Source organism: Electrophorus electricus, chromosome 25, assembly GCF_041902795.1.
Source record: "Electrophorus electricus isolate QZ-2024a chromosome 25, ASM4190279v1, whole genome shotgun sequence".
Taxonomy (NCBI): Eukaryota; Metazoa; Chordata; class Actinopteri; order Gymnotiformes; family Gymnotidae; genus Electrophorus; species Electrophorus electricus.
Window position 1 is genome coordinate 11,280,001 of NC_137521.1, and position 15,092 is coordinate 11,295,092.

The 15,092-nt window shown below is 45.7% G+C and overlaps 1 protein-coding gene across 1 annotated transcript in view; it reads left to right on the forward strand.

Annotated features, from left to right (window-relative positions):
* The window catches only part of pip5k1bb (phosphatidylinositol-4-phosphate 5-kinase, type I, beta b), a 33,972-nt gene extending 19,398 nt beyond the window's left edge, over nucleotides 1-14,574 (forward strand). Inside the window, exons 7-15 of the mRNA XM_027014393.3 lie at nucleotides 1-5; nucleotides 8,479-8,672; nucleotides 8,891-8,974; nucleotides 9,420-9,468; nucleotides 9,603-9,687; nucleotides 10,118-10,273; nucleotides 11,496-11,616; nucleotides 13,076-13,193; nucleotides 13,539-14,574. The exon at nucleotides 1-5 is cut by the window's left edge and continues 292 nt beyond it. Of these exons, the coding sequence (XP_026870194.2) occupies nucleotides 1-5; nucleotides 8,479-8,672; nucleotides 8,891-8,974; nucleotides 9,420-9,468; nucleotides 9,603-9,687; nucleotides 10,118-10,273; nucleotides 11,496-11,616; nucleotides 13,076-13,193; nucleotides 13,539-13,541 (815 nt within the window). The 3' untranslated portion in view covers nucleotides 13,542-14,574. The remainder of the gene's footprint in view (nucleotides 6-8,478; nucleotides 8,673-8,890; nucleotides 8,975-9,419; nucleotides 9,469-9,602; nucleotides 9,688-10,117; nucleotides 10,274-11,495; nucleotides 11,617-13,075; nucleotides 13,194-13,538) is intronic.
* Nucleotides 14,575-15,092: the final 518 nt, after the last annotated feature.

Consider the following 15,092-nt stretch of genomic DNA (forward strand, 5'->3'; position numbering starts at 1 on the left):
GCCGGGTGAGTCTCTGCCCACCCTGCTCAGTCACGTAGGGTCCCTGCAATCTCAGTAAAGGGTCGTTCACTGCTAAATAAACAAATGTTCTCCAGTCACATACTGTGGCGACCAGACGCCCTTGAGCAACATCTCGCACCGAAACCGCAGGGGACCCAGTCTCTCTGCTGAGTTAGCAAAGCAGACTGTTGCTATGGCTACTGGCTGGGCGCTACAGCAGGTGCACACAGCCTGTCCTCTTGCAGAGTTTAGTTACAGACCTCATTTCACGCGCCACACCTCGTCCCTCTGTCCAAAGCCAGGCTCTGCGTCGGCAACTCGACCTATAATGCGCATCGCTTAGAATGCGTCTTACAATGGCACGCAGATCTGGGATCAGGTGTGCAGGTTCTTTATCTTTGTCACCCTGTGGCAAAAAGTGTGTGGACCAAGAAACAGTCTGAGTCTCCAGGTGCGCGCAACGCCATTCTGATTGTCTGGTTTCACCATGTAAACGATGTGGGGGGATTTGTTTTGTGTGTGTGTGTATGTGTGTGTGTGCGTGCACGCGAAGCAAATCTCAGGTGCAAATGACATTAAGGTTTGATTGGGCGAGACTTGTCAGTGTATTGTTGCTGCATCTCTGCCGTGTGCCAGATCTTGTGTTGAATAAACCTCCTGCCTTTTTAAAAATCTACTGTAGGTGAAATTCTGCTGTCAGTGAAAAGAGCTTCTGTGGTCTGAGTGGAACCCAGATTCTGTCTGCTTGTGCATAACTAAGTTTTTAATAAAGAAGGAAACCCATTGGGGGAGAGATTCCTCAACCCAGACTCTGTGTAATCCGTGAGTGTCACTCGTCTTTTTCTCACAGAGACTGCAGGATGTCTCAGCGCTCACGTAAGCCTCCAGAGCTTCATGTTAGCTTCATGTTAAAAAGTCTCAATGAGACAAAATAGAGGTTTGCCTTCACCAGCTTCTTATTATGCAGCAACAACAGCTGTGGTGAGGTATCCACATGCAAACATGTGGATGCTTAGATCTGTCTGCTTGATCTGTCTGCTTGAGTGACAATCAGTTGAAATACGCACAAGGCACCACGGTTGACACAAGCCTAAAGCCTAAAACCCAGAACACGACTCAGAATTGTACTGGCTGCAGCCCAAACAAGGCACTCAAAGCAGCACAAATATGGACCTAAATAAAAACCAGTCCCAGTTCTATTTACAACCTTTGGACACTTGACATTGTAGAGGTTGTTGAGCTGAAACGATGCAGTTTTTTCCATTCGATAACTAATCCAAACATCACTCCGCCCGTGGACAGAGTGCGCTGTGTAATTTCTTGGTTGCCTTTCTATTTTTGTCCTGTTGTCCCAAGCTTTTCCTTACGTCTAATAACCCTGCTGTGTCCCGTGCCAGTTCTCCCATCCGCACATGTGCTCTTTAGATACCAGCAGACACTGAATGCTGGACAGCTGGACATCTAGACTTCTCTTGATTCTTGTCCACTGCCTTACGTGAGGAAAGCCTACTGGAATTCTGCTCAGAAAAATATTAGTTTGTGATGTTTCTTTGTTTGTTCTTCTTTATGGTTCGTTCTGTCACTGGAAATGTGGGTGTGGTAAAAAAAAAAAAGTGCTGTAATATAGTCTGACATAGCTCACCATGTCTGAAATATGTCACGAGTGAACAGATATGTATCTTAACACAATATACTTGAAAAATAACCCCTTTCTGTCTGATGTAATCAAACAACCCTTTCGCAGCCAGTTTAACCCGAATTGCCACTTCCTTGTGATGTCATTATGGTGTGAGTTTGGCACCACTGATTCACTGTTTAAATGGTTTTAGTGATTCAGTGTGAAATTAAGTGAAAGCGCAACAGCAATCTGCAGGCCCTGCAGACTGGCGTCTGATGCTACAGGATTAAACCTCACCACCTGCCGCCTAATCTGGCCGTCAGCAGCGAACCATAAGTAGCCATGCAATTAATCCCACCGCCCAAACGATCGGCGGGACGAAGTGTCCGAAGGTGGCCGCGTTGGGTAAACAGCGTGCTGCAGTGGATAGTGCGGACGCCCTTCTAGAAAATTCCCATGCCTCCTGTTTGTTTACCAGCAGCCAGTGTTCTGAACACTGGCCTACCGGTGCCTTAAGAGACCAGAAATGCTGTAGGTACAGGTGGATGAATGGGAAACCCTCGCAGGTCTCCATCTGGAAAGGTCAGCTTCTTTGAAATGCTTGCTGTTTCACGTTCCTGGTAATAACAAGCTGTTGGTTTTTTTCTTTTGTGTGTTGACTGCCATTTGACCAGCGAGGCACTAACAGGATCAGCGCTAATGCGAGTCACAAGTGTGTCGAGTCAGGAGATTGGACAGGACCGGGGGTGGGGGTGGGGCTGTTCAGAGTTACCGTGGCGACCCCTACAGTGGCTGTCAAACCACTTGCCACAATGGCCAAAGAAAGAAAACAAAGAAAAAAGTGTGAAAATTTGGAGGATTCTTTAATTGCTGTTCATTTTGAAAGCTTTAACCAAAGTCTTGTAGAATGTCCTGGAATTTCCAGACACTGCATGTTTACACCCTTACCTTGTGAAAGCTGCGAGGTCTATTTATACACACTTGTTCACTTACGCATGCTTAAGACAGCCTGTTCTGAAAAATCTCTCATATATGACTCATTCATTTGCTGACAGTGCTGTTACCATGTTTACACACTTAAATAATATAGAATGGAAGACCATACAGTTGATACAGATGGTTCACTCTCTGAACTGAATGTAAACACACACACACACACAAACAAACAAACACACACACACACACACACACACACGTGCGCACATACACACGCACACACACACGCACAAACACATTCGCGCACACACGCGCACACATACACACACGCAAATACATGTGCACGCACACACACACACACACAAACACATGTGCGTGCGCACACACACGCGCACACATACACGCAACACGTGCACACAGACATGCACACGCACGCACACACACGCACACAAACACATTCGCACACACACGCGCGCACACGCATACACATACACACATGCAAATACATGTGCACGCACACACACGCACACACATACACACACACAAACACATGTGCACACACACACGCACACATTACAGACCAAGGTTTCATATCAGACTGCTCTGCATCGAAGTGCAGTAGCACCAGGATTATGGCAGGAGAGTCTGTGCAGCAGTTCCGGAATAATCCCACACTTATGCTCTTTGGGAGCGGCAGGCCGTGGCGTGCTTCCTCGCGCGTGCTGTGAGAACCTCTGTGGGTTCGTCTGTGCTGTGATGTGATGTGCGTCTTGAAGCAGAAGCCCCGCTGCACCCCTGTGAAAAGTGCCGGGGACAAGCATGCACACTGCATGCTGCAGTGAGTTCAGCTGCCCCTCAGATTTCCCTTTACAAAAGCAAATCCTCAGGTGTGTTCATTTTTTCAACATCTCCAAATTATACCACCTAGCCAGGCACTCTGTACTCTGTCCAATACAGCCAAAGCCAGCCACCACAACATCAGTGGATGGCTCAGCACTGACCAGTTCATCTTATGATAAGCAGACACCTGGATTGGTTGGCCATCCACCCCACCCTGAGAGCAAGGCCAAATATGACACAGGCCTGGCACCACCAGGGACTGAACCAGCATTCTCCCGACGATGGGGCAGGCACTTAGACCGCCGAGCCACTCAGGAAAGCACCCTGAAGCTTAATCTGTTCTGGTCATTCTTCCTCTTAGTGCCATTCTCACAGACCTGTTTGGACGGGTAACTGCAACAAGCTGTTATATACAATATATTGAAAAAACACTTTCAAAAGGTAGCGTGGACAAAATCAGCCATTTCAGAAAGTGGTGGGGAAGTGTCCCCAGATTGCCCAGTGTAAATCCCAACTAAGAATTCCCATAATACAGCATTTTGTCTTTAACTAGTCTCTCTCGTAGAGTCAGTCTTGAATTGATCTTGCTCCCTCTCCGTCTTTCACTCAGGCTTGTACTGGTCTCTCTCCCTCTCTCTTCCTCTGTCTCTCCTTCTCTCAGAGACAGTTTTGATCCGGTTTCTCCCCCTCACTCTCTGTCTGTCTCTCTCTCTCTCTCTCTCTCTCTCTCTCTCTCTCTCTCATAGAGTGGATCTTGTAAGTGTGCTGTAGTGCACAGGGAGTGTAGGAGTTATGGTATGTGACTAGCAAAACTGCCTGTTCCTGTTACAGTGTCTGTGATGTAGAATAACAGCAAGAATTCTATGCTGAATCTCCACGCTTAAAAATGTTGGCACAAACTTACCGCCTTTTCGCCTTTACCTCTTTCCTAACACTTATTTCCTTTTTCAGAAGTAGTTTGACCTGTATCAACCAGCTAGTTGTCAGGCCCAAACCCTACACAACCCTATGGAGATTTCCATACAATCCTAGAATGATGATGTCAGTGTTTCATGAGCGGCAGGGTGCTGTGAACAGAAGGCCGTGGTATCTAGTGCTCAGTAAGGTGTTTATATGGGACCACGCTGCTTCAGACAAGCTTCCAGTAGGCCTGAGTAATCTCTGTCAGCATTGCCTCGCACGCTTCCATAACCCTGGCAGCATGTGTCCCGGTTTACACAGATTATGCTTTATGCCTGCGTGATGTCGTCCCGGGCAGGCGATACTGAAAACAGTGCCATTACTGTTTCAGCTGTCTGCCTGCACCTAAATCCCCCCTTGTGTAGTCCTCTGATTATCAAGAACCAGTTCCTCAAAATATTATTTTTACCCACTGTTTACTTGCTGACAGAATCTTTAAATAAGGAGAGAGCCTGCTGAACCTGTTCTGGCACACAAACGCACGGCGTTTGCCTCCACGGATGCCGTGTCTGTTTCACAGGTGCTGTCTTTTGTGTCTGTTGCTAAGAGTCCTGATGGCTGCCGTGTTTATGTCTAGGGTTTCCTTTGAGTCTGGTTCACGCAAGCCTTTGTGTTCAGGTTAAACCGACACCAGACACTAGACCTTGGCACCGTTGGCAGCTGTAGATGAAGGACTCTTGTGTATAAGGACATCCTCATGAACCAGACCAACAGACGCAGCCGCTGCAAAGTGCCGCGTGCTTGTGTGTTTCTGCCGTGAGCGAACGCTTCCTGGAGGACTGATGCTTTTGCAGACCCGATGCAAAACAGCGCCAGGATGTCGTCCGTGGCTCTATTCAAAGAGACGTTTATTTGGACAGGACGAGGATGTCATGCAAAGCACAGACTGTGTCAACATCACACCTGCCTCCAGCCTATTCGAACCCTGTTTGACAGCGTCCTGGGTCTGGTTGTCACAGCACATGAGAAGGTCACCCATGGAGAGCACAGATGACATCGCCACATTGGTAACAGTTCCTCTGTTACTCCAGACTAAGTAGTTGTCTTCAGGTTCCTGGCCATAGATCTTTGCGTGGAGGCACATCTGAGCCACATCTGTTGTGATTGGCTTTCATGGAAATGTTTTTTTGTCACTAAACTGATTGTTTTGGTCCAGTGGGCAGGTTTGGTTCATTTGCATACCGCTATGTGATTGGACAGCACAAGCAGGGAGCAGGGAGTAGAGGCAGGAGCTCGGACCTGCCTGTAGGCCTCAGTGTATATGTTAGCCTGTAGGACAGTATATAGTCCAGCGTAGCTTTACACACATTGTTTTTGTGTTTGTTTTTTTCTTATAAGTGCAGAAACATGCTGAATCATTGCTGAGTGCCTTATTTAAAGCAGAATTCCTCTTTTGCATTGGTTATTGGGTCTTTGCCGTGCGTCAACTGAACTGTTGGCCTGTGACTAATTCTGACATCTCAGTCGTCGTGGTAATGATGGTAGTTCGAAATATTATCCTGTCACGGTGGTAATTACAAATGTAGTGAATCTGTATTTGTAATTTTGAAATTACCGTGTTTTCATGGTGGTGGTTATTTAAGAACCATAGTTTTGTTCGGTGTCACAGTGGTCAGATGCCCATGGTCAGGTGTTCACTGAGACCTGTAGTAATGTTGTCTGTGTGATTTGTTGCACTAGATGGTTCTTGCTTTCATGTTTTGTGGTATTGAATTTCAGGTTTTATTGTTTTTCACAGATTTGTCTGAGGCAAATCTCAGACCACTTCATGTTATCAGATATCTCGATGTAACGGCCCGAGTGCCGCAGGGCTCGGAGTGGGACGCACAGATTCCCTCGACTTAGACGTTTGTTGACATGTAGGGCATACGACGACGGCACTCACACAACATAAACGCTTAACATGAATACACGTAACACTGGCGGGAACGCTAACGACGGCAACACAAACATATGCTGCGTTTAACACGAATACACGTAGGACTAGCAACACGAACAATGACCAACACTGATGCACACACCAGCAGGAGTTTCAATACACACAGACACACCCAACATTAAAGCAGGTGCAGGTGTGCGTTATCATGGGGGCGTGGTTACAAAACAAAACGTGACTTCCACTGCACACGGCGGGCCGTACCACGTGACACTTCAGCACAGCAAAGGTAGTGTGCTTAACTCTTTATTACACAAATGTGCTGTTTGATACAGATTATGTGACAGAGCTAACCGAACAAAACCTAATCTAATCCTTGGAAATTATGTAACATCTTTTATCAGGTCCTGTAACTGTATTTAAATAGATGTCATATACCAATCACATACTGATCTTGACAAAAAGTAGCATATAGTCCCCAGTATGTGACCAAAATGAATTTGGTATGCCAGGGATACCAGGATCATGTGTTACTCCAGCCAAACAGGGCAGTCCATGCCGTGCTCTGCCTTCTGCAACGTTCCACTGGCCTTGGTGCCCAGTGACGTGAGCTTCTAAGGAGCCAACAGCGTCTGCCAGTTCAGATCACAGTGCTCGTGTTATGGGGGCCTGTTTTTGTTCCAGATGTGGAGCATAGGGAAAAAAGAATCAGTCATATCCTGAACATTCAGTCTGGCAATGCACACAGCTAACAAACCAATTCAATGGTCCACAGTGATTTTGCTGTCTGCAAAAAAAAAGGATTTATTATTATTAATGTTTATTATGAATTTTTGCTGAATCCAAATATGTTTTCAGAATTTCTTTATCACCCTTTTTTGTTTTTGCTCCAGTATACTCGAGCGGTACCAAGGAAAGCAGAGCCCCTCTGTGTTGGCAGACTACTGCTGGACAGTGAAGAGGCCTTCTGAGGCCAAATATAGGCAAAAATCATACGTTATACAACTCTGAAGTATGTTCGTACACATTTTAAGTGTAATAATAGCCTTATCTATAAATACATAATATATGATTAATGTTATATTTACACACTTAAAAACCAAATATATATAAACATTCTAAAACAGAGTAGAAGTCAGTGTAAAACATACTATAAGGTCTGCCTATTTTAGTTTGGAAAGCAAAATAAAAGTTCACATTATTTCGATTGGTCTGAAAGATACAGCTGAAAATACAGATAGATAGATACAGCTATAATACAGATAGATACATCTGATAATACAATAATAACAGTCATGGAACTGTGAGACACTCTATATTTGTCACTTGCTGGGTACCAAACTGCATACTGCTATGAGGAGCAGGAGATAGCATGCAGTATAGACGTATGCACAACCTAACTCTTTTAAGTGATCCATGGAGAGAGAGAGAGAGAGAGAGAGAGAGAGAGAGAGAGAGAGAGAGAGAGAGAGAGAGAGAGAGAGAGAGAGAGAGAGAGAGAGAGAGAGAGAGAGAGAGAGAGAGCAAGCGAGCGAGCGAGCTTCACACAGTAATGAGGTCAAAGAGTTTTCTCTATTAATACATAACTTTTCCTGTATAAACACACACAATATATGCTTTTTTTTTTTATCTTGAAATGACCTCCATACAATATCATTTTCCTTTGTAATATTCCACAGGCTGCTCCGGTCAACAGGACATTCTGGAATGAATTTGCAAGCTCAGTTTCACAGGCACAAGCACATGCACATGCACATGCACACACACATGCATACACACACGCACGCACACACACACACACACACGCACGCGCGCACACACACACACACACACACCTGCGCGCACACACACACACACACACGCACACACACACACACACACACACACGCACCCAAAGCATGTGCAGTGGCTTCTTTCATTCCAGCAGGGAAGCAGCTTGCTCTTCCTGTCTGGTTGGCTGCAGTGGCTTTTTCACTTCCTCCAGTTTGTGCTGATCTCACTGCTCACCACACATTCGACACACTCAGCATGATGTTTCAGGCGTGACAGCGCGTCCCTCAGGGCACGGACGCCTCCCCTCCAGCCTCTGTGCTTAAAGAGTTCAGAAAGGGCATCTGTGTTCATTAGTGTGTGTGTGTGTGTGTGTTTCAGGGTTGTTCTTTATTATGATTCATCTGTGGAGCATCATTGTAAACGTGTGTGTGTGTGTGTGTGTGTGTGTGTGTGTGTGTGTGCATGCTGTGTACAGGTGCTGGAGAGCTTTAAAATCATGGACTACAGTCTGCTGCTTGGGGTTCACGTGCTGGATCAGAACCCCCGAGATGGAGAGATGGTTGGAGGAGATGGTAAGAGGCCCCTGGGCCAGAAGGTCCTCTACTCCACCGCCATGGAGTCCATCCAGGGGGAAGGCAGGGCCGCCGAGGCCGTCTCCTCTGATGCCACGTGAGTGCTGGATATTCCTCGTCTTTACAGAAGGTCCCGCTAGGAATATCGGTGGCTTGTCTCCCAGAAACACGCAACGATGCACGAAATGCAGTCAGCTGCGTAACCAGAGCATTGCATGATACTTCTGGGGTGATGATGGACAAACACTTCTGACTTTGTTGTGCTGATCTATAGAAACTGCAGGAGGCTCATGTTTGTGTTGTCAATTTTTCTAGAATGGGAGGAATCCCAGCCAGGACACACCGGGACGAGAAGCTGCTGATTTTCTTGGGCATTATTGACATCCTACAGTCTTACAGGTACGACCCCACCCTGTTACAGCCCCTCCCCTTGAACCAGACCAACAGCCCTACTCCATTATGGCTCGTCCCAGTTACAGCCCCACCCCGTTATAGCTCCTCCCGGTTATAGCCCCGCCTTGAGACGCTCTCGCTCCCCACACCTCACGCTGCCTAGTCACGTGTAGCTCTAAAACGAGGCAAGATTAAAACTCCTGCTGTATAACGCGATGCATTCGTGTGAAAACCTGGGGTGGGTCAGTGGGCACGCCTCCCCCGCGCGTTCCGATTCCTGACCCGGGCTTCATGGCTTTGTGAGATGTTTCGAGTATTCGGAATAGCACTGAACTAATCTGAACGGAGGGTAATTTAATTCCATTTGCATAATAAGAGAAAGGGCCTCGGTTTCTAGCGTATTTATGTAACCGCCTTGCGCTTCAGCTGAACCCTATGTCTCTCTCCTCAGGTTTATCAAGAAGCTCGAGCACTCTTGGAAAGCGCTCGTGTACGATGGTGTAAGTCGAAAGGCTGCTGACAAGCCTGCGTCTTCACAAACAAGCCTCTTCATGCACGCTGCGATACAAAAGCTGCCTCACTTGTTAACCCCCCCCCCCCCCCTTCATCCTGCGCTCTGTTTTAACATCTGTAGGATACGGTGTCTGTGCACAGGCCGGGCTTCTACGCAAACCGATTTCTCAAGTTCATGAGCACCAGCGTGTTCCGGAAGATACCGAGTGAGTGTCCGAATTGCGGCGTGACTTTTCTGGTCCATGACTCCATGCCGGCCCTGTCCACAGTTGAGCTGCGTTGCCTGCATTCAGAAGGCGGATGAGGCTAGCAAAACTCTCCTATCAATCACAGGGACACTTTGTAGTCTTCAGAATGTTAACATGTTTGTACTTCACAGTAATTTGCACATGCTCATAATTTGCGCATACTTGGGTATGTGTTCCCATAGACAAGGGATTTCATAAAAGGAAGTTGAGCAAACAGACCTATCTTCAGCACCCACACTTCTCACCCACATTTTCCTGATGCATTGTGCCATATCTGTATGTGAAATATCCAACTTCTACACAGTATAGCCCTTAAACAGAAGAGCTCAATTCTCTCTCTCTCTCCCTCTCTCTCGTTTGTCTGCCTTTGTTTTCTTTCCATTGCTAGCAAACCGTTTCTCCCCATCTAAGAGGGCACGTAACTCCATCCATGCGCTCAAATCCTCCTCTCAGGAGTTACTGTCTTCCCAAAAGGACGAGAAGCCCGAGGACAGGATTGGGAGGCTTGGTGGGTCCCGCAGTCTAGCCAGCCTGGATGGCCAAGGTTAGGCCTCATCTTGTATCCTCACACACGTCACTGCCTACTCCTGTAGCTCACCCAAGGTCAGGGGTTTGGTTTCTGGGGAGCACAGGTACTGTCGCTCTGAACTTGTCTGCCATGCACCACAAATTGACCTCTTTACTGCCACATACCTTAAATTATGGCATTTAGCTGACACTTTTATCCAAAGAGGCTTACAATTTGTGACTTAGTTGAATACTTGAGTATTTGAGGGTTAAGGGTCTTGCTCAGGAGACCAACACTGGTAACTTGGCAGTGGTGGGGCTTGAACTGGCAACTTTCTGATTACTAGTTGAGGAACCAGGAACTGGTCGAATTATTTGTTAAGCAACAATTGTTGATGGTCCTAAAATAGCATGTACAATTTAATTTCAGATCAGCTATGAATTTCAGTAAATCTGGCCTGGTTTTGATCTTCATAGGCTACCTGTTTTGATAGGCTTTTAATCAGAAAACCCATCTTAGCAAGGCTGCATCATTGGGATGTGTTTGCTGTTGATGTGTGTAGTTAGCTGTAATACAGTGATTTGTTTATGTCTGTAGTTAGCTGTACTACAGTGATCTGTTTATGTCTATAATCAGCTGTAGGACAGTGTAGTCAGCTGTAGTACAGTTATCTGTTGATGTCTGTAATTAGCTCTGGTACAGTGATCTGTGGATGTCTATAGTCAGCTGTAATACAGTGATTTGTTTATGTCTGTAGTTAGCTGTAGTACAGTGATTTATTTATGTCTGTAGTTAGCTGTAGTACAGCGATCTGTTTATGTCTGTAGTCAGCTGTAGTACAGTAATCTGTTGATGTCTTTAATTAGCTCTGGTACAGTGATCTGTTGATATATGTAGTCAGCTGTAGTACACTGAAATTTTTATAGACTGAATGAAAATGTTCTGCCATTCATACAAATTTATGAGGCAATATGAACAAAACATACCCATTTTTTTAATCAAAAGGATAAGTCCAAACAGAAACAAACTCCACTGCTCATCATTTGACCTTTGCCACATCAGCCCTCATTGGTCCTTGTTGTTTCACATCCAGGTTGCCTTTTCGCATCTGGTATTAAGACATTTTTAAAGATAATCAAATGTTTATAAATAGATATTTGGCTTCTGTAAATTATGGATGTGTAAATACGTTTTTACCCACTATTTTTGTAGAATGCTAACGTGAGACTTCTTCTGTCCTCTGGCTTCTCCTCACTAGTCTTTGGCTCTTACCAGCGCTCCCCACTGGACCCTGTGATTCCCTCTGTAGCCGAGGCTTTCTCCTTGGACACGGCTGCCTCCTCGTCTTCCATGTTCGCCAGTGGCAGATCAAATGACAGGTAACACCTTACACACATACAAACATTCGCACACACATATGCACGATTTGCTCAAAAGTTCCGGGTCCCAAAGCATCCTGAAACACAGGATTGTTTAGACAGCTTGACATACTGCACACCTGTGGAATTCCTTGCCCCGCCCCTTTCATTCCATCCCTGCCACATCACCCATCACCTCAAATAAGGACAGCACTGTTTCCAGGCCTCTCGGAATACGGCTATATTTACCATGTTGTTATAGAAATAGTAGCTCAGAAAACAGAGCAGCCTAATCCCCATCTGCTCCGTCTGCACACTGCACACACACTTGAGCGTGCCGCCTCAGCACACTTCCCACAGTGCTTTGTGCGCCATTATAAGGTTTTGCTGATCTGCTGATCAAACACCTGTTTCCGAGGAATTTGCTGCCAAAGCCCGTACTGAATATTTCATTAAGGGGGCTGACACTAGGGGTGTTGTTATGATGAAAGGGAAACGCTCCCCGAAGGCGGCAGCTGGAGCTCGGGTCCCGGAGACCACGTTTTCCTCGGGCTGTGCGTCCGGCCGCCCCTTCTCAGTTTCCTGTGCCACAACGCAACACGATCGGCTTGTTCAGCCCCGCGATGCCACAGTGTCACCCGACGTAGCGAACGCAAGGTGACTCCTGTGTTTCTCCTGTTTTATCAAACTGGGCACGTCCCACCGTGCCTTAGCAGAATAAACACACCTCAAGAGCTCATGCTCCCTTCAAGTCCCTAGCTGGCATCCGAATCCCTCTGTGAATACGTGCACGGCACCATGTCCTCCCGTGGTAGCAGTGCATGCTCAGAATTGATTTTCGATAATGATTCGCCATGTCATTTGTACCACGTCATTTTAAGCCGTGCTTAGTTTGAGAGGTGGGAGCTGTGACTTCAATAAATCTTTGAGTGAGCAAGATTGCATCATCTGAGTTCCATAATTGAAGGAAAATGAAGTGTTGGTTTGTGAGTCAGTTGTGGGCAATGTCCAGTCGGCTCCAGGACAGGTCTGTGTTAATGAATAGCTGAAAAGGTGTCTGGTTGTTTCAGCTCAAGGCGTTATTGCAGGCAATAAAAGGTAAACACACTGTTCCCCTGACGTAGGTGGCCAGTGGTCAGGTGACATGTACGGCAACGACAGGAAACGGGAAGATTACAGAGACGACAATTAATCGAGGTTTACCTGTCTCTCATCAGGCCCACTCTTCCATCTTTTCAAGTTTCGAAGTGCTGTTTCCTTTTGTTGTATTTTTGGTGTATTGCTGCTGGAACATGGAATGCATTTTGGATTCTCATCATTGTAGGTGCCCTTGTAATAGTAATTTGAAAAACAGCTCCGGGGGGGGCGGGGTGGGGTGGGATGTGGGGGGTTGTGAGCGTGGAGCGGGCCGAGATGTTCCCTGCTCACCCTGCCTGCTGATTCTCGCTGCATTCTGCGCCACTGGTCTTCTCTTGCGCAGATGTGCCATCAGCTCCTGCTCTACCTTCACGCTGGAGGACAGCGCCATCTGCCTGACGTCTGAGCAAAGCACGGTGGACATGGACAGGGACGACATCTCTGTGCTCGACATCTATTTAGTGGGTGCTCGCGGTGACCGTTTCTACGGTTACTGCCCTTTATTTGGCATTTGCCTGATTTAATATTGTTCGGTTCCATTCTTCAGTTACATAATAGATGATAGTATGACTATTGAGCAACATTTAATTCTGCTGCGGCTTATATTGGATTTAGCTGTTGATTGGTCTGAACATTTTAATGACTAAAAATAGCCTGAATTAGGCTGTTTGTACAACTTAGTTACTAACTTTATGCTATGTGAAAAAATATAAAATATATAGAAATATTTTCACGCCATCTTTTTATTAAATTACACGATTCTCTGTTTGGCTTCGCTCCTAAAATGTTATCTTTCCATATCTTAGTAAGTGAATGCATGAAGTGGTCTTCATAGTCTTCCTCATCACCCTTCATCACTCACTCACTTTGCGGGCACCTTTCCCCTGGGACTTCACCGCTCCGAGTCCTACTGACAAAAGACCGGAGAGTCATTCCACCGCGCGAGCGCCAGCGGAAGGACGGCAGCGGGAGGGGCTTTGCCAACAGACCCGTCGACCCGGGTCTGCTACCTGGGGCCACGGCTCCTCGCGGGCCTCGTTACAGAGGACGCACATCTCGTGTGTCAACTGCTGCTTGATCAGTGAGGGCCTGCTCGAGCAAGCAGCTCTGATATCTGATCTGAAGATAGCCATGACTTCACACGTGAAATGTCAATATTTTTTGAAGAAATGCAAGGACAAAACAGCAAAATGCCATGGCGGTTTATATTCCTTTCGTTCATTCCTCTGTTTGTACCTCAGCTAGCAGACTAGATTCACCATTTGATGACTCAAAGTTTTGGTATCGCTTGGGAGTAACGTTACTCCTGAGCGTCCAGGTTTTCATAAATGATACAAAGAACTTTCACTCAGTAGGTAACAGAATCAAATGACATTGTCGTCTGAATTCAGAGGAAACGTGTGCCGAGACCTTCTACAATCTTATCAACACTGAAAAATAACTTATAGATGTGCTTTGTGCCACGTTTTGCAGTGGTGGTGCTTGGTCATAACTCGATGTTTAAAATCAACTTCTGATCGTTACACATACCAGTCCAGATGTCTTTGTGTTTAAACGTGTGCAATTTTTGGAATGTCTGAAAATGAAGGACTTTTGCTAATGTGTAGATACAGAAAGTATATTTTGTGAGGGGTTGAGAGGGATTCAAGTATAAATGCATTCTGATGCCAGATCTGTTTCAAACTGAAGCATACTGTCACATACTTAATATTACATGACAGTGTGCTTCAGTTTAACACAATGTTTAGTGATCAGTAAGAACTTTTAAATATTATTGCACATTTGTTGGTTTTGAGACAGTAATTTATTAAATCACAATCAATAAACACTGTATATTGTACATTTCTGTCCTGATTTTCCCTCAATATTAAGATGTTGTTTACACTATCAGAATGCTCCTGAATGATGTCACTGTATTTTGTAATATTTTCTCATTTTTGTTTAATGATGACCGTTAGTATGCGTGTATTGACTGATTTCAGTCTATAGTTATTTGCGGATTTGTTTAAATTGAGAAAAATTGTTTAAATTCGTTTAAATTAAGAAAATAACACTGTTAAGGATGGTTTTTCCGACAGGTCAAATCTAGTTCTAAACTATATCATCTTAAGATTTTAGATCCACGCTTGCCAGAGGTACTGTACTTTAACCATAATGCCATCTGCTGGCATGTTCTTGCCTCAGTCGGTTATGAAATAGCCGCGGGCACTGCCATGAGTCTTCCAAGTTTATGGTGCACTTAGTAGCTTTTACTATGCAATAAACTTGACCAATACCTTTACTATAGCACACGTATGGCTTTGCAATAAGTCCCAGGGGGCAAAAAAAGTGCATAAAAGTTTATTGTAGCGAAATTCCAG